Genomic DNA, 20,044 nt, shown 5'->3' with positions numbered 1-20,044 from the left:
ATTAATAATTTTACTGTCCCAGCCAATCTTTGTGAACCCTGCACAGGTGGCTGCTGGGAAATGGGTATAAATAGTCAGAGACCTGCAGTAGTCTTGTCTTGTCCCGAGAGGAGAAATCCAGGCTGGGGGGCTTGCTGCCCCCTGGGCAGTCCTGCCATGTGCCTGCTGTTTATGAAACTTGTAAGGCTGGGCTAGCTGAGAGGCCTGGAAGTTGACTGAGGAGCTGTCATCTGTTGGATCTGGTCTGACTTCACTGGTAGAGATGTCTGGGGGACGTTAGAAGGAGGCATCCATTTGTCTGAGGACATTTGTAAATACAGACCAGTGTGAGGGGTCCTAGAGACTGTAAGCTGCTGCCCCACCCCTCTGGTGCTTGAGAGTCAGCTGAGAGTGCAGGAAAAGGGGGTACTGGCTGGTATCCTGAACAGCTCGGTCCATCATGTTCTGTGTGAAGGGACTCTACTCAAGTTGCCTAAAGAAGGAAGTTTGTGCCTTTATCTGCTTCAACTAAGCCAAGTCCATTACTGGTCCCTACAAGGAATGTGCTGAAAGTGCTGCAGAAACAGGTTAGCAACCTCGTAGTGTACTTTTTGGAGTATCCCACTCATACCCAATCCCTATCCAAGTTATCCCTAAAATAAAAAACACCAAAAAGAACACCCCTAGACTGCTTACTGATCCAAAGAGTGACTGTGCACGTGTGCCTGGCTGTGCTACAAAAAAAGCATTTTTATTGATTTGTTGTTGTTGGAGAGTTCCCTTCACTTCCTGTCTAACACAATGTCAGTGGGACAGGAAGTGAGGAGAAATCTCTCTAACAGAGCTCCAGATAGCAGTAAATACTGGATAGGGGTTCTAAGACTTTCATACACTATCCAAAACTGAAATGTCTTTTGTCTGGGCACACGCTTTAAAATTCTAATAGACCTTTAAAGAAATGTAGGACTTTTGAGGTGCTAAAATAACACAGTTGCATACACACTTTAAGTATAAATTGCCAACAATTTTTATTCAAAAATCCATCCTAATCAAGGTTAAAAACATATAACCACATCATGGTCTTATTTGCCAGAAACTAGTTGAGATAATCAACTGAGCGCCTCAAAAGACTTGCATTTCTTTACAGTCTATTATAAATTTATTGGGATGTGGTGCATAAAATTACCCATCTCCTACCTAAATCACATAATATACTTCAATATTCTAGTTTTCATAGTGCTGATCAGGCTAACTTTCAGCTCTTGTTCCCATTTAGGATGTTTTAGATTAGAAAGAAGGGACATTGACAAGACAGAAGATGCAGGTAAGAATTGGCCTAATCTGGGAGAACTGTACAGCCATGGCCAAAAGTTTTGAGATTGACACAAATATAAATTTTCACAAAGTCTGCTGCTGCACTATTTTTAGATTTTTTTTTTGTCAGATGTTACTATGGTATACTGAAGTATAATTAAAAGCATTTCATAAGTTTCAAAGGCTTTTATTGACAATTACATTACGTTTATGTAAAGAGTCAATATTTGCAATGTTGACCCTTCTTTTTCAAGACCTCTACAATTCATCCTGGCATGCTGTCAATCAGCTTCTGGGCCACATCCTGTCTGATGGCAGCCCATTCTTGCATAATCAATGCTTGGAGTACAGGCAGTCCCCGGGTTACAAACAAGATAGGGACTGTAAGCTTGTTCTTAAGTTGAATCTGTTTGTAACTAGGAACAGGTACATTTTTTAAGTGTAGCTCCAGCCAAAAAAATCTATTTTTAAGCTTTTTGGAAAACATAGGGAAGGGTTATCACCCCTGTGATATTTGTTTTGCTGTCTGTGCCCCTGTTCAGAAGATTTCACCTCACTTTCTGTTCCAATGACATTTTGGATTTTGAAAATTTGTGGTTTTTAAGGAAACAAGGATTGGTAATAAAGCATCAGTTGAGACACCTTTTTCCTATATTAACTCTTACAGGAGAGAATTTCCCTTCCTAGGGGTAGATTTCCCCTCACTTCCTGTTGTCTGCCTCTGTTTGTAAGTAGGAGTCGTTTGTAAGTAGGGGACCGCCTGTATGTCAGAATTTGGGGGGGGGGGTTTGTTCACCTGCCTCTTGAGGATTGACCACAAGTTCTCGATGGGATTAAGGTAGGGGGAGTTTCCTGGCCCCAAAATTTTGATGTTTTGTTCCCCAAGCCACTTAGTTTGCCTTATGGCAAGGTGCTCCATCATGCTGAAAAAGGCATTGTTCATCACCAAACTGTTCTTGGATGGTTGGGAGAAGTTGATCTAGGGGGCTGTGTTTGAACCATTTTTTATTCATGGCTGTGTTCTTAGGCAAAATTGTGACTGAACCCACTCCCTTGGCTGAGAAGCAACCCCACACATGAATGGTCTCAGGATGCTTTAATGTTGGCATGACACAGGACTGATGGTAGCGCTCACCTTTTCTTCTCCAGACAAGGTTTGTTCCAGATGCCTAAACAATGGTAAAAGGGGCTCATCAGAGAAAATTATCCCAGTCCTCAGCAGTCCATTCCCTGTACCTTTTGCAGAATATCAGTCTGTCCCTGATGTGTTTTCCTGGAGAGAAGTGTCTTCTTTGCTGCCCTTCTTGACACCAGGCCATCCTCCAAAAGTCTTCGCCTCACTGTGCGTGCCGATGTCCTCACACCTGCCTTCTGCCATTCCTGAGCAAGCTCTGCACTGGTGTTGCCCGGATCCCGCAGCTGAATCAATTGTAGGAGACGGTCCTGGTGCTTGCTGGACTTTCTTGGGTGCACTGAAGCCTTCTTCACAAATGCAGTGGAAATGTTTTTTATGGGATTAAGTTAATTTTCATGACAAAGTGGGACTTTGCAATTAATTACAATTCATCTGATCACTCTTCATAACATTCTGTTGCTCCAAACCCCTTGTGGGTGTAGGTTGGTGAGTGCAACATTTAATAACGATTATCTTCTCCAAAACAAATTCTGTATTTCCTTTGTATATGTGTTTTCCTTTTTCATGTATTGCAATGTTGATATTTTTATGTTTGCTATTTTGTAGAGCATGTACTAAAAAGACGCCTCCTGAAGAAGCGGCTTTTAACCGCGAAACTGTAGAGGTCACGTCTGCAAGTACCACATAACCTGCCTCTATGTGTCTGTGGAGGCACAATTTATACAACTTGATTGTCAATATTGCTGTAACAATTAATGTTTGATTGTGCTACGTTGTTATTGTCCATATTGTGTCCTTTGTAGGACTTTTTATCCCTATTTTGAATAAAATATATAATTTTTTAATACTTTTGTCTATACCCGTTTGGTACCACAATAGTCCTAATAATTTTGAAAGAGACTGGATCTAATTGGAGAGGTCCTTGTTGTTTGCTCTTTCAACCCAACATTGCTCTATTCTGGAGTATATGCAAATTGCAATCATAAAAGCTCAGGCAGCAGACTTGAAAATTAATATTTGTGTCATTCTCAAAACTTTTGGCCACGGCTGTACATTCCTAAAATTTCCTGTTTTTTTCATATATCGTTATATTGCATATCACCTTCACACATTGTTTTCTGTTTGTCTTTTATAAATGTTAAATTGTTTATTATTATTATTATTATTATTATTATTATTATTATGCTGCTTTCACGCTGATCCGTTCTCTTCCATTTGTGCTTTAAAAAAAGCGGAAGAAAAGCGCATGACCAGTAAATCCCATGGAACTCCTCACACTGTTCAATTGCGAGTCCGTTGCGTTTTTTCAAAGTCTTACTTGCTGCGTTTTTGGTGCACCTCCTCATTGAGATGAATGGAAAATGCATAAAAAATGGTGGCAAAAATGCATAAAAAAAGGCACCTCCTCATTGAAATTATAAAGAACATGCATCAAAAACACACCTGCGCTCAGGTGAAAAATGCACTGGAAACACAGATAAAATGTGGCAAAAAAGTATTTGCGTTTTTAACGTGTTTTTGCAAGGAGCAGTGTGAAAGTAGCCTTATTATTATTAACTAGGAGTTATACAGTGCCATCAGTTTTTACAGCACTTTACAAAATAATGGGAGAGTGCAATACAATTCAGTACAGTTCACTCACACTAACCTTATCAGGGCTTACTTGACTTGATTATTCTGGTCAAAATGCCTCAAATATTCTAACTTTTTTTTTTTTGTAATTTCAAGGCACGATAAAAGAAAAAAGTCCATCTTTGGAATACATGCATGTTTTCCCATATTGTATCCCTTTAAACATGCTGCAGCTGTAGCATCCCTCCCATAGGATGGATACATTTAGTTTCTGTCTCTGCTGTACTCAGCTGAGTAGCAATTTATTTTTTTGGTCTGGTCAGGTCCTCCTAAGCCTGTTGGTTGATTGCTCCTGCCTGCCTATGGAAGAAGGTGTGGCTAAGGAGAAGATACGTAAATGTTTGGGGGGGGCCTCTTTCTCTACATTTTCGTGATCCAGCCTGCTCGTGCCGCTTTCCCGCAGTGAAATTACTGTGAGCCGGCAGTATCTGGTTAAGGACCAAATTGGTAAGTGGTTGGAAGACATTTGCAGAGTTCTGCTCTCACTGGTGGGACCTACCCTGCACCCAATCTGCAACTTTGTCAAACATGTCCGATGGATCAAAATGCCTTTAAAAGTGATCACAATTTTAGCTGTGATTGTTTGCTGGAAGCCTCTGGTCTCCTCTCTTATGTGTCCCATGTCAGTGCGTATGTGTAGAACACTTTTGTTAAAGTGCTAGACTGCAGAACCTTTGTGCAAAAAGTGTTTGATCCGTGTATCTTTCAAGGGAAAACATCTCTTCTGACAACAGGCAGTGGTGGGTGGAGAACATCAATCATAAAGGAGGAACCAGAAGTCTCACTGTGACAAGAGAGGTAGAGTAGCCTTGTCAACCTTTTACATTCCAGATGTAGATAATTGACAGATACATTTTCTCAGCTGCCAGTGCCTACATTTCTAGCAGATTCATGGGCATTGCCAGGTGGTGTTTGTCAAGGATGGGTGAATCTGCTTGGGTTCTATTCACCAAGGGTTCATTAAATCTTGTTCAAAAATCAACAAACCAAATTTTAGAGACTAACCCCATGGAAGTCTATAAGGGGTGAATCTTGTTAAACTCTGGCCATTTTGGGGATGCATCAAACTACGGTAAAAAAGAGGAATAGGAAGCTGGGCACTGTGTCCTAGGTAATATGTAACAATGCAAAAACATTTTTAAAAATACTGTACAGTGGGAGAGAATTTCTTCATATCAATGATGGTGCTGATTACAAACTCCATCCCCAATGTTGAGGCCCAGCACTTTCTTCCTGCCTAGGGTGGTTTCTACCTTTTTTTTTTTTCTCTACCAGGTATCCTTGAATGGACTCCAAGAAAATCATTTTACAGTAGATAAAAAAATCAATAAAAAAAAAATAGTTTTGTTATATCTCTCTCACCCTTGACTTCTTGCTAACTTAAAATTAAGAGCAGGTGGGTGGGTAAAACCTGAACAACCCTTAGCTCCTCTCAGCACATCTGACTTTCAACCATCAGTCAGGTATAACCCACACTCGCCTCAATAAACTCACATGTTAAGCCTTCTCTAACCTGTTCCTCCCCTTCACCATGCAAACCCTCCATCCATTATGTTTTTCTCCAGGTCTCACTTTTTCTCTGTGTCTAAGAGGCTTCAAAACCTAGGAGCAGACTGCATGCAACCCTCCAAGTCACATGTTTAGGAATCCCAAAATGGTCAATAAGGCAATGCCAATTAAAAGCAAGAACTCTGGCATAGTCCGTTTTGTTTAATGAGCCAAATACAAAATAAAAATAAGGAATGGATTTGATTTATATTTGTACCATTTTTCTTTTACCTTGTAGCCAGAATGCATTTTTTGGACAAATATAAAGAAAAACTCATAAAGGGCATAACGATGGTGGATCCAGCATTGGATGATCTCCGGGATCAGCAGCTGCTCACACAGAGACAGCACGAAAACCTAATGAAAAAGGCAACACCCCAGGAGAAGATGAGATCCCTCTTGGATACAGTGAGGACCTGGAGCTATCCCGACAAGGAAAAAGTGCACAAGGCTCTGAAAAAATACAACTATGGAATCATAAGGGACTTGGTAATCCAGGAGGACAGAATCAACCACTGTAAGTCTGTGTGATGCTTTTTTTAATAATTAGAGGTGATTGTGGATTCACCCAGAGTCGCAAAGTAGACCTTACAAGGATTTCCCTGCTCCACTCAACAAATACCTTTTTAATAAGTCAGTTATGAGCAGAGTGATGTGAGTCAACTTACTTTATATAGGGGCTTTAAAGGGTTAGTTCACCTTCACAAAAAAAACTGCCTATGCAGATAAAGGGCATCTGTAGATACAAACGAACTGTGCAGCTTTGACCAAAATTAAGTAATACCCTTGCTATAGATGTAGGCCATTGTAGCCTGTCTGAAAAACTTTCAGATATATCATCCCATTTTGCCTTGTTGCTAGTATGTTTCTAAGACAGTCCCAGCTGATTCAAACACCCTTACATGCATGCTCTCTCTCCCCTATCACAGCATAGGAGATGGTCAGAGACATTAAACATGTTATAGATATTCAGAGACCGCAGGAAATCTACGCTTGTTGTTTGAGGCTAAAAGATGTGCTGCAGAAGACAGAGACTAGGGACAATTTACATGAGACTTCTAGTGGTCATTGCCATTACAGCCCCTTTACAAATCAGTATTCCCAAATCTGTGCTCCCTACAATATAAAAACTGGCCCCATATTTGATATTCCTCTCAGCAACACCCATTATAGAAGGTTAAGGGAAAAAAAAAAGAAAATTAAATTGGACGGTTTAAAAAACTGTAAAATGATCTGGTAAGGAAATAAAAATTAGCAGAAGCTGTTTAAGAGATATTTTTCTTCACTGATCCTAAGTAAAAACATAGGCAGAGAAAACCCCCTACTACTGATTGCTGAAGCCTGAGGGTGTACAAGTACTAAAGGGCTGCCGGTTGGAACCAGGGTTGTACGCAGAGTACCATTGCTTTGGCTGAATGCGCATTGTGAATATTTTGAGTACAGTAGTTTAGGAAAACCATACCTGACTACAGAAAAAAGCAGAAAGGTAAGTTGTAGTAATGTAGTTTTGTGTTGTTTTTCATTTTCTTGCAGACCTATAAATAAGTAAATTTCTCCAGTCATCTTGACACCTGACAGGAAACACAATCAACAACAGAGTTTAAAAGGCCCCACCCTTTCCTCTGTCCTTCAGTTATTGATTGTGTTTCCCACAAGATGGCAGCAAAACCGTTTTATTTTTTTCTCTTTTTTTAGACCAAAGTCTGGGACTGAGATCTCCTCCCTGGGAGTCAGACCTAGAGCAGCCAGTGGTGACTGCGGAGTCTGATAGGGCTCTGCCCTTTCCAAGGGGGTCTTCCCCGCTTTCTCCCTAAAAGAAAGCACTCGGGGGATACAGCAAAAACCCCCCTGAGATTCTGGTGGCACTAGGACATGGTGAGGTGTCCATAACCCCAGGGACCTTACATCCCACTCTCCCCTCCTACCTGACAGTGGTGGATGGCACGGAGGGGCCGCCCTAATATCCCCAATCTCTGGGGAAGGAGTCCCTGATGCTTGTTGGCATGTTTTTTTCTGGCTTACTGTGCTTGGTAAGCCGAGGGATCTCCTGCTCGCAGCTTTGCTCCATCGGCATCGTCCGGCCGCTACTGCTCATGTCCGCATGTTGGACAGCGCGCTCGTGTGAGGTCGTTTCCGGTGGTCCCGGTCTACACCAAAATGGCCACAAGCGGAGTGGCGAACGTGTATAAAGGCGGTAACAGAGCGGGGGTCCACGGTCCTGAGTCCCCCAATCTTCCTAGAACGATCCTACCCGGCGGTTGATCTTTTGAAAGGATGGAGAAGGAGGACGGACCAGATTTGGCAGCATCAGAGGTCACCACAGGGGGTGAGTGATCCAACTGGTGTGGGAAGGGGGTTTGGGGTGGACCTATTTCCCTCTCCCCCACATGATACTCGATGGGTAAATGGCTAAAATGGGTTTTGTATTTGTCATTCACAGAGATGGAACGCCCTGCCCAGGGGACAGCCAGTAGGTCTAAGTCCAAAGCCACCTCAAAATCAAGGCGCTGCGGGTATTGTAATGAGAAGCTCCTACAAGACAACAACTAGCCTTTCTGCTTCAAATGCATCTATAAATTAGCAGGCAAGGAGCCAGCACAGGCTGTAAAGGAATGCCGGGCTCTACAGTCTGAGATGCTAGCAACCCTCCAGTCCTTTAGTACGACAGTCGAGAAGCGGCAGGTAGAAGCCCCTTGCAGTAGGGAGAGCTCCCCTCTCAGGAGGGGATGTCTACCAGTAATACTGGGGGGTCCCAAGAACCAGCCCCCTATTGTTCAAATGAGGAGGAGGTACAGGACTCAGAGCAAAGCTCTCGGGAGGAAGGGGAGAATTCTGACCAGGATAGCCAGGTAGAAGCTAGGCCTGGGGGACATTTTTTCTCAGCCGAAGACATGGAGGGTCTCCTCAAGGCAATCTATGCATCTGAGGACATTCAGACGCCGTCCGCTCAGGTCTCAGCCCAAGATAGGGTATATAGGGGACTGGGCAAGCCGCAAACTAAGTCTTTTCCAGTACACCACCTACTTAAGGATATAATCCTAAGGGAATGGAGAGAGCCTGAGTGCAAAGTTTTAAAACTTAAGACCTGGAAATGTAGATGCCCCTTTTAAGGATGAGGAGGAAGAGAAATTTTTTAAAGTCCCACGGTTGAATGCTTCTTTAGCACAAGTATCCAAACGATCGGACCTCTCCTTGGAGGATTCCGACAACAACCAGGATCAGATGGATAAAAAATCTGAAACCTTGTTGCGCAGAGCTTGGAACGCCAATGCTGCAGCTATGGGTCCAGCATTGGCCTCCGCCTGTGTTGCCAGAAACGCAGATACATGGGTCAACAGGTTGATGGACCATGATTCGCGTAAAAACGAATCCAAGGAGGTAGTAGATTCTCTGGAGGTTATTGGGAAAGCGGTAGCTTTTTTGGCAGATGCTGCTGTAGAACCGGTGAGAACTACTGTCAAGTCAGTGGCTCTACTAAACTTCGCTAGAAGAGCTCTTTGGGTAAAAACGTGGGATGGAGACTTAACCTCTAAGTCTCGACTCTGCGGTACACCATTTGAGGGCTCCCTGCTCTTTGGCTCTGGCCTAGAACAGATCCTGTCCCGATCCACAGAAAAGGGCAAGAAATTTCCTATAAAACCCAAGAGGGATAAACGGAAAAAAAAATTTCGAGGTCCCCCTGCAAAAAGCCAGTTTAAGGGTAAAAAAAGAGCAGAGGAAAAAAGGATTTTTTATAACAGCTTACCTGTAAAATCCTTTTCTTTTGATGTACATCACGGGACACAGAGCCTCAGTAATTACTGATGAATTATATAGGATATCACTAGGTGATTGGACACTGGCACACCCTAAACAGGAAGTTCCACCCCATATATAATCCCTCCCCTTACAGGGATACCTCAGTTTTGTAGCAAAGCAATATAAGTGTATTAGAAGAGGGGCGGGACTTCTGTGTCCCGTGATGTACATCAAAAGAAAAAGGATTTTACAGGTAAGCTGTTATAAAAAATCCTATTTTCTTTCTCGTACATCACGGGACACAGAGCCTCAGTAATTACTGATGGGACGTCCCAGACCAATGCTATTTGAGGGGAGGGGACCACACAAGTAGGGTGTAATCAGACCTGAGGACCTCGTACTGCTGCCTGCCGCACACTACGCCCAAAGGCGATATCCTCATGCCTTCCCACATCCACCTGATAAAATTTAGTGAATGTATGGACTGAAGACCAGGTTGCGGCCTTGCAGATTTGAGCCATAGAGGCCCGGTGATGCACCGCCCAAGAGGCACTAATCGCCCTTGTGGAGTGTGCCCTGATTTGAAAAGGTGGAATTTTTTGTTTCAAACCATAAGCCTGAATAATCATTTGTCGAATCCATTTCGAAAGGGTAGACTTTGACGCTGCCTGCCCTCTATTGGGACCTTCTGGTAGTATGAACAAAACATCCGTTTTGCGAACTTGAGCAGTTGCTTCCAGATAGGCCCTGACTGCCCTAACTACATCCAAAGAATGTAGTGACTTTTCTTCCGTGGAACAGGGATCTGGAAAAAAGGAAGGCAGAACAATATCTTGGTTTAGATGGAAATCTGAAACCACCATTGGTAGAAAGCTAGGATGAGGAATACCACTCTATCCTTATGCATGATCAAATAAGGCTCTTTACAGGAAAGGGCTGCTAACTCTGATACTCTTCTAGCAGAAGAAATGGCTACCAGGAAAATTAACTTCCTTGTCAATAAGACCAAGGGAATCTGATGTATGGGCTCAAAAGGCTGTTTCTGTAAAACCGACAGAACCAAATTCAAGTCCCAGGGGTTTAGGGGCGCTTTAACTGGAGGATTAAGGCGCATCACCACTTGCATAAAGCTTCGGACCAAGGAATGAGAAGCAAGTGGTCATTGAAATAACACTGATAAGGCCAAGACCGGGCCCTTGATGGTACTCAAGGCCAGCTTCATCTCTAATCCCATTTGTAGAAAGTTAAGAATTCTACCAATGACATATTTTCTGGGATGCCAACCCGTGGCTTCACACCAGGATACATAAGTCCTCCAAACTCTATGATAAATCACTCTGGAAGCTGGCTTCCTAGCATTGATTAAAGTAGAGATCACAGAACCTGAAAGCCCACGACTCCTCAAAACGTGGGTCTCAACAGCCAAACCGTCAAATTTATCGTTTGTAAGGCAGGATGGAATACTGGACCTTGAGATTATAGGTCTGGACGTGACGGTAGGGTCCACGGGGAACCCACTGTCATTCTTACTATCTCTGCATACCAAGCTCTTCTGGGCCACGCTGGGGCCACCAGAAGTACTGACTTCTTTTCCTGCCGGATCCTGCGAAGGAGCCGTGGCAGTAGCATAATCGGAGGAAACGCATTTATCAGTGAGAACTGATGCCACGGAATCGCCAACGCATCTGTCCCGTATGCAAGAGGATCTCTTGTTCTTGCCACAAACTTGTCGACCTTGTTGTTGATCCTGGACGCAAAGAGATCTACATCTGGTATCCCCCATCTTTGGCATATGGCCCAAAAGACATCGGGGTGAAGAGACCATTCACCCGGGACTAACCGTTGGTGACTCAAATAGTCCGCCTGTCAGTTCTCTATCCCTGGAATGAAAACTGCCGATATGCATGGCACATGCTTTTCTGCCCAGACTAAAATCTGGTTCAGCTCTCTCTGAGCTGCACGACTCCTGGTGCCTCCCTGATGATTGATATAAGCCACTGCTGTGGCATTGTTGGACTGGATCCTGACAGGGCAACCCTGTAGCCTGAGAGTCCAGGCCCTTAGGGCAAGATACGCTGCACGGATCTCCAGAATGTTGATGGGTAGGGTCTTCTCGATTTCGGACCATTCCCCCTGGACTGCAGACTGTTCCAGAACTGCTCCCCAACCCGAAAGACTGACATCCATTGTTACCACTGTCCAGGTAACCGGTAAAAAGGATTTCCCTTTCTGCAGGCTTTCGGGTATTAACCACCAACCGAGGCCTGACGCACTGTAGGAGACAGGTGCATCGGAAAATCGAATGCCTGTACCTTCTTGTTCCAAGCAGACAGGATACTGTGTTGCAGCAGTCTTGAATGAAACTGAGCATAGGGGACTGCTTCGAATGAAGCCACCATCTTTCCCAGCAGCCTCATACAAAGACGGACAGAAGGACCCTTTTTGGTCCTGACTACCTGAATCAGCTCTCTTAAGGCACTGATCTTTGCCTGAGGTAAAAATACCTTCTCTTGGCTTGTATCTATGACCAGGCCCAAATACTCTAGTCTTCTTACTGGTTTTAAGAAAGACTTTTCTAGGTTGAGAAACCCTTTGGATATAATTGTCCAAATCCTCTCCAAACAGCCTTGCACCACGAAATGGAAATCCAGCCAGAAGCTTCTTACATGGTGCTTCGGCTGACCAATTCTTCAGCCATAAGATTCTACGCATATGCACCAACCGAAGTGAAAGACGAGAGGTTTGGATGATAGAATCTCTGATAGTGTCAACAGCAATACATAAGGCCGCTGGAAGGTTAGCCAACCCCTGGGCCTGCTGTTCAGGTAGAACTTTGAGGACCTGCTTAACATGGTCTCTTAAGTATTGACAGACTCCGATCACTGCCACTGCAGGTTGAGCTGCTGAACCTGCTAAGGAGAAAATATTTTTCAACAGGGATTCCATCTTTTTATCAACAGGATCCCTGAGAATCTGAGCATTGTCTACAGGACAAGTCAGACTTTTATTTACGGAGGAAATGGCGGCGTCAACAGCCGGTATCCCCCACAACTTTATAAACTTTTCTTCCATAGGATAAAGTGTTGAAAACTTTTTAGGCAGAAAAAAACGTTTATCTGGGTGATCCCACTCAGAATAAATGAGCTTTTCTAGTAAATTATGAACAGGAAAAGCATGTGTTGTTTTGAGGAGGCTTCAGTGAACCCAAAGAAGAAGAGGGTTCTTTAACTGACTCAGATACGGGTAATTTAAATGTGGAGCGGACCAATCCAGCAAGGATCTGTACTAACACCTTCTCATCCTGAGAAGCTGAAGAGGGCCCTTCTCCACTTGATTCCTCAGAGGAGGAATCCTCAGTCCCATCCCGATCCTCTGAAAGGGATTCCTCTCCTTTTTCCCAGAGTTCCTCTGCCTGAGGATCCTGGGTACCAGAGGAAGACCTATTGCGTTTTCTTCCACTGAGTGAAGATGGTTTAAGGCCATTAATCTTTTCTCTAGTCCATTAATGGTTGAGGAAAAAACCTCCTGCGTAATATATACAGGGGCTGAAGTGCCAGAAGTAGATGCAGCCCCTGACCCCGACAACTCTCCCTGGCTGGCCATCCCAGGTTCTTCAGGGGGGGAAGGTGCTGCAGAAGGGGGGTCCTCAGAGCCTGAGGGAGATCCCCTAGAGCCTCTGGTTTTTGGGGTATTTGTACCTCTTCTACCCATAGTGCAAAGCAAACAAAGTGGAGGTATCACACAAATAAAAACACTGACTGCTGAGCGATGTAGTACAACAACTGTCGCTGCTACCAATGCCCAGTCAAATGCTGCCTAGGAGAATGCCTGTGTCCCACCTTACATGTGACCGTCAGCTCTGTGTCCCTCCATAGGCTGAGTGCACCTGCAGAAGAGTGCTTCTTATAGCCTGTGCAGCCGGCGATGTGGGTGTCTAGACACGCCGGACGTCGTGCTAACGCTCCGCCCCCCCTCCTCTGACCACCCCTCCCGCCCCCCTCCCCGTTTTTTTTTTTTTCAAAAAACGTGTTCTTTCCCGCGCGATCCGACCCTCCGGGACAAGCATGGAGGGGAGGCTGGGGTGGAGGAGGAAGGAGAGAGGCCGGCAGATGATGGGATCTGCCAATAGTAGTGGCGGCGGTAGCACTTTGGCATACTACCGCCTTTCAGACCACTGCGGCCCCCCTAATCTTGGGGGAAATATCCCTGAGGACAAGCCCCCCATCCCATCCTACCTGGAGCTCGGCTGGAGGAGCTGTGCAGCGTGAACACTGAGACAGACAATCAAGCATGTGAAGGTATGTGCTCTTGGCAGCCCCCGGTGGCGACAATAGGCATAGCATACATTTGCTTAAAGGAGAAACCTACTAGAATTAAAAATTTCTGAGGAAGCTCCCTTACCTTATCAAGCTGCAGGGTTCTGTTATACAGACCCAATCTTCACCTCTCAAGGTGGGCTCCGTTTGGAAAACCTTCAGAGACAGGGGCCCCCTAGAAAAGGAGGATCCACAGTTCTGGGCCCGTAAAGCACCCCGTCAGGGATATGGCTAGAAAAACCAAATACTGGATCCCAGGGTCCAGCTCTCTAAAAAGAGAAGCGTTACAGGTAAAACCTAGTTTCTTCGGACACAAGGCCCGGGTACCATCCAATTCGGCCTAAAAAGGACACCTTGAAATGGATCCGGTTTGCATGGCTTGCCCCAGTATAGGATATAGGATATTCCCTTTGGAGCTCAGCACAGCACATCTTTACACGTGACCAACACCTAAGACACTGGCGAAAATACTGAGGTATCCCTGTAAGGGGAGGGATTATATAGGGGATTGAACTTCCTGTTTAGGGTGTGCCAGTGTCCAATCACCTAGTGATACCCTATATAACCCATCAGTAATTACTGAGGCTCTGTGTCCCATGATGTACGAGAAAGAAAGTGGGGGTTCGGTAAGGGCAAGGAAAAAGGTGGAATCCTTTTTTCCGGGTCCGGACCTTCCAACAAGGAAGCCAAATGACACCAACATAAAGGTTGGTGGGGGGCTCTCGTGGTTTCTCCCCCAATGAGAGAAGATCACACAGAGTCCCTACATCCTAAACCTTGTAAGAGAGGGTTACAGGTTGGAGTTCCTGTCACTTCCCCCTAAAAACTTCTTCATTACCTGTCTCCCCAAGGTGATACTTGCTATACAAAAAGTTCCGGATGGAGATTATACGGTCAGGAGACACCTTCAAAGGGGAGTCTTCATGATCACATTAGATCTGAAAGATGCTTATTTGCATGTCCCCATTGCCCAGGAACATCAGAAGCACCTGCGTGTTGCAGTACGGACAGAGCAGGGTGTCCAGCACTGGCAGTTCAGGGCACTCCCCTTCGGCCTAGCGGCCAGTCTGAGAATCTTTACCAAGGTTCTCGTCGAGGTGGTGTTTTTTTCTGCACCTCCAGGGGATAGCCTGGATCCCGTACTTGGACGATATGCTTATTTACAGCCCAGCCCTAGAACAGCTTCAGTTAGACCGAGACACAGTGTTGTCCACGCTAGATTCCCTGGGTTGGTTGGTCAGCCGAGAGAAGAGAGGCACCTCTAAGTGTAGCAATATCGTTACATTTAATGAAGGTACAACATTTAGCAACTCACATGGTTGATGATTAAAACTGGCACATCTAAGTATGCAGGCATCCGGGGTAAAGCTGTTCACATAGACTTTCCTCCACACTGCCGACTCTCACTGTCTGCAATTGTGACCGGGAAAACTACCCTGCAGTAGAGCGATCTGAAAGTGAGGCTTGAAGCGCTCGTGGAACGAAGCGTGGTAAGATTGATGTTGATGGCGGTGAGGAGGATGGTCTATGTGGACAGCTTTACCCCGGATGCCTGCATACTTAGATGAGCCTGTTTTTATCATCAACCATGTGAGTTTCTAAATGTTGTACCTTCATTAAATGTAACAGTATTGCTACACTTAGAGGCGCCTCTCTTCTCTTTTATACTCAGTTGTGACATGAAGCTACTTGTATATCAAGACATCGCTCATTTATCAAGTCAAAATTTATTTTAAAAATGCGCTTGTCTTGCAAAACGCTCTCAAACCAAGTTACTCTCAATCCAAAGTTTTACTGTACCCGATAACAATTTTTGCCAATAGAATTTCTCTAACATATATTATCTATTTTATTCAATTTCAGCTTCTCAGATAATTTTAAGGAATCACTTTTTGGACGGAAACCAAAAGGAACTCATAGAAAAAATAAGAAATGTAGATCCAGTTCTGAGTGATCTGTTGCATCAGCGCCTGCTGACAGAACAACAATTTACTAAGTTGAGAGAGAAGCCATCCTCAGAGGAAAAGATGAGATCGCTCTGTGATATGATTTATAATTGGAGTTATACTAACAAGGATAAAGTGTACGACATATTGAGAAGACACAACTATGAGCAATTAAGAGCCCTGGAGCTATCATATGCCCCCTGTAAGTGTCTCTTGACTATGAGGGAGGAGGTTGGAGCAGAATCTATCATTAATAAAATGATAATCTCTATTTTTTTAACGATTGAATGAACGATTTGCTAGGTTTATTGGGTCAGAATGTTATAGTTTTACATTTAAAAAATTGTTAAACCTTAAAGAATAAATCACCAAAATAGACATCACTACTCCAATGATCTCCACCTGCTTCTGGGTCCCGTGCTGAGTGGCTGTCCTGCTGCGTTGTGAACACAGGATCTCAGCTTCTCGGCAAGGGTGCCATTCAGAGAATACTTTGCAATGCAAGCAAATTCTGATTAGATGAGGGGGAGAGGTGTGTGTGTGTGTGTGGGGAAGGGGGAGTGGGGTGGGGGGGTTGGGGTTATGTCAGGTTCTCAACCTTGTCCAATCAAAGAACACTTTGCATTTATGCAGAAAATACAAAGCATTCTCTTAATGGCACTGCTGCTGAGGGGCCAACCTCCAGTGTTCACAATGCCGTAGGGCAGCCACTCAGTACGGGACCCGGAAGCTCGTGGAGGTCACTGGAGTAGAGGAAATGTAGCAGTGTCCTCTTCAGTGATATACAGCATATTGGTCCAAGCTGGACCAATGGAACTACAGGTGTGTAAAATATAGCCATTCCTGGAATTATTCTTTAACCATTTGCCCACTGGGCACTTATACCCCCCTTCCTAACCAGGCCACTTTTCAGCTTTCAGCGCTCTCACATTTTGAATGACAATTACTCAGTCATGCAACACTGTACCTATATGATTTTTTTTTGTCTTTTATTTTCACACAAATAGAGCTTTCTTTTGGTGGTATTTAATCACCAATTGTTTTTTTATTTTTGTGTAAAAAAATGCATTTTTCTTTGTTTCTATTATAAAATTTAGCAAATTTGTAATTTCTCTTCATACATTTTGGCCACAATGTATGCTGCTACATATCTTTGGGGAAAAATAACCAAAATTAGTGTATATTATTGGTCTGTGTGAAAGTTATAGAGTCTACAATCAATGGTGCCAATCATTGCACCTGATATACTGACGGCCGATCTCATTTCTTGAGGCCCTGAAATGTCAGGACAGTACAAATACCCCCCAAATTACCCCTTTTTAGAAAGTAGACATTCCAAGTAATTACTAAGAGGCATGGTGAGTTTTTTTAAAGTTGTAATTTTTCCCCACAATTCTTTGCAAAATGAAGATTTTTCTTTTTTTTTTTTCACAAAATTGTCATATTAACAAGTTATTTCTCACACACAGCATATGCATACTTGTAACTACACCCCAAAACACATTCGCTACTCCTTCTGAGTATGGCGATACCACATGTGTGGGACTTTTTCACAGCCTGGCCACATAGAGAGGTCCAACATGCAGGGAGCACCATCAGGTCTTCTAGGGACATAAATTATTTTTATTAAATTTTATTTCTTAACTACCTATTACACTTTTGAAGGCCCTGGAGCACCAGGACAATGGAAACACCCACAGAATGACCCCATTTTGGAAAGCAAATTTGTCAATTAAGGCCTCATGTCCACTGCTGCTGGTAAACGGACGTTTAGGAGCAGTTAGGTGTTTTTTCCGCTGCTTCTGAACTCTCTTCTATGTTATCTTATCAGTACATGTACACAGGGTAGTTTATAGTTGTTTCTAGCAAGGATTGACCAAAGTCAAAAAATTTGCGGACTTTGTGGGCACACAATGAGAGGGAGAATCAGTAAAAAAGTATAAATTTTATTACAACCATTTTTAAAAAACATATAAACACCCTGTATAGACACAGTTACCAGTTACCCAATAATGCAGTTATAGAGGACTGGACCTACGATACAAAGATTAATTTAATACTGTATCAAGGTAAAGGGAAAAAATTCTGATCCAGTAATGCCTCCAAGAACTTGCTCGTTGATGCGTTTCACTAAAATATTAGCTTTCTCAGGACAGACACAGGGTAGGTGCTGGTAAACTTGTGGCTCAAGGTGTGGAAGAACTTAACCAAACTGACAATCAGCTGAAAAAACGAAATTGCATATGTGTGTCTATGATAGTAGGATACACATATATCATGTGGTCTATAGTAGTTACCACTGGTATATATTAGTCATGTATAGGTATTTGAGTATAAATCACACACAGCGGTAAGTGGTCGCAAATTCACACTATAGGCGTGTTCAATACAGTATCAATAGTACCAAAAGATGGCCCATGGATACCGGACCAAGTTATTAAATGGGTAGGTATACAGTCCCCTTAAATATAGAGGTGATTGAAATATCTGAATGTGTAGATACTGCGCTTATCACATAGAGGGAGACCTTTTTGTTGGGGCTCAAGTTGGTATTGCCGCATACGTAGGGGAAAAGTGTGCCCCCTTTGGTGCTACACCCCTGTGTATGGCTTTCCTTGCTGTGTTTTAAGTTGTTTTGAGTAAAGTGTTAATATTTTGGTGTTGATTTACAGGGAAATAACTCTATTGTACACAATCTTTATCCGGTGAAAATACAGAGTTGAACAACTTTTATGAGTGGTAATTTAACTCTGAACAGTGTGGATTATATAAACACCAGGAAAGTGTTTAATCCCACAGAGTTAAAAATGAACACTGACGATTTTACTGTGAAGGAAAGGTTATTAAAAATGTTGGATTGTATTTTACTGAAGTGTACTAAGCTTGTTTTTTTTTTTTTTCACACATATAGCTCTTTTCCATGGAGACTTATCTGATATCTCTCCACCGGACTATCTGTACGTATATGGACTTGTCAGGGCACAAGGTATGGAAGTATAAATTACACTTATTTCATGATTGTCCTCTATATTTCCTTAGGTCAATCCTTCCCAAAAATTCCCAAAGTGGTGTACAACCTTCACAGTGTGCCATTAAAACACTCATACGACCCATCTACACTACCTGCATCTAGTCTGGACATCATCTTCTCAGAACTTTTCCATGATGTTCCAGTTGTAATCTGACACTGATATGTGACACTAGGCAAAACTCCATAGAAATCCAGAATCCAGCATTGTCCCACCAACAGTGAGGTGATCTCACCAGAGGTAGGAGGATACATCCCTGGCAGACCATCCACGAGGCTCCATATGCCTTTTCATTCTCATAGGTTTCATTCAACATTTTGCAACATTTTCAAGGCCATGCAGGGTTCCTCCTTCTTCAGAGTCTGTGCACTAATGAAGAACCCCTTGTATATCTCCAAAAGATTGAATGTTGGTGGATAACTGCTGAGCATATGGATAAAGCGCATGTGTTCATGTGAATGTACACAGAACTATACACAAAGGACGTAACTATACAAGCGCATTTGGATAAAATTACTGCAAATATAGTATGGAAAATTTTATATGATTCCTATGAAAGCCATCAGTACCCTGTATCACTAGATGATTCACACTGACTTGAGATTAAGACTAGAGAGACAGGGGAGCCCTTAATGGTGTAGCTATGTGGCTTCATCATACATAGTTATAGCTCCACCATTCTTAGAATAGGTTCATATCTGTGCAATTCCAGAATGCATGCCAGTTTGTGTCCTTGTGCATCCAGATCTTCAAGCACGCAACATTGTCAATAATTCGTAATGGCACCCCAACATACCTTGCTAATGTGCACATGAAACAAAATACCATGTGTTTTGGTGCAGCGCAATTTTTAGAAAAGGCGCCTGTACTTATCTTGTGCAATTTTTGCATGTAGAGCGAAGGGGCCTATTGAAATTAATGGGCTTCCCTAAATGGGACACAACAATACACATCTGTGCCGTCATACCTGCATAGGTGTGAATGGGACCTTGTACTGTATATGTTGGTCCATTTACTACATGATGGAAATCTGGATATATCAGGATGCCTACTACTAGTGCAATGTCTTTATAATACTTCCCTTCATACATGATCATAGATCTACTTATAATCAATAAACAGGTTATAAGGGTTGATTTAATTCAGGATCCACTCGGTCTCCCATCCAACCTGGGGGCTTACACGGGTCCAAATCCATTCAAAGCTTTATTTCTGGTATACATACTTATATGTGAAAGCAAGTGGGCAGGAATAATATGGCCCTTTAACCAATAAAAATAATACACATTGACAAAAGTCATATACATTTAGGCATATTCATAAGTCAAAGAAATCTTCCAAGACACTAGTCATTGTTCTAACTTTTCTGTGAGAAATTGTGCCTTTTATTTGAAGCTAGTTGGTTTC

The 20,044-nt window shown here is 43.3% G+C and overlaps 1 protein-coding gene across 1 annotated transcript in view; it reads left to right on the top strand.

Moving 5' to 3' along the window:
* LOC141148392 (uncharacterized) overlaps positions 1–20,044 on the top strand; it is a 75,914-nt gene that overhangs the window by 14,765 nt on the left and 41,105 nt on the right. Inside the window, exons 4-7 of the mRNA XM_073635852.1 lie at positions 1,256–1,303; positions 5,847–6,125; positions 15,526–15,810; positions 18,520–18,594. Coding sequence (XP_073491953.1) covers positions 1,256–1,303; positions 5,847–6,125; positions 15,526–15,810; positions 18,520–18,594 — 687 coding nt within the window. The remainder of the gene's footprint in view (positions 1–1,255; positions 1,304–5,846; positions 6,126–15,525; positions 15,811–18,519; positions 18,595–20,044) is intronic.

Source organism: Aquarana catesbeiana, linkage group LG06 (assembly GCF_042186555.1).
Source record: "Aquarana catesbeiana isolate 2022-GZ linkage group LG06, ASM4218655v1, whole genome shotgun sequence".
Classification (NCBI taxonomy): domain Eukaryota; kingdom Metazoa; phylum Chordata; class Amphibia; order Anura; family Ranidae; genus Aquarana; species Aquarana catesbeiana.
Note: the sequence above shows the minus strand (reverse complement) of the source record. Positions and strands in the feature narration are given on the sequence as shown.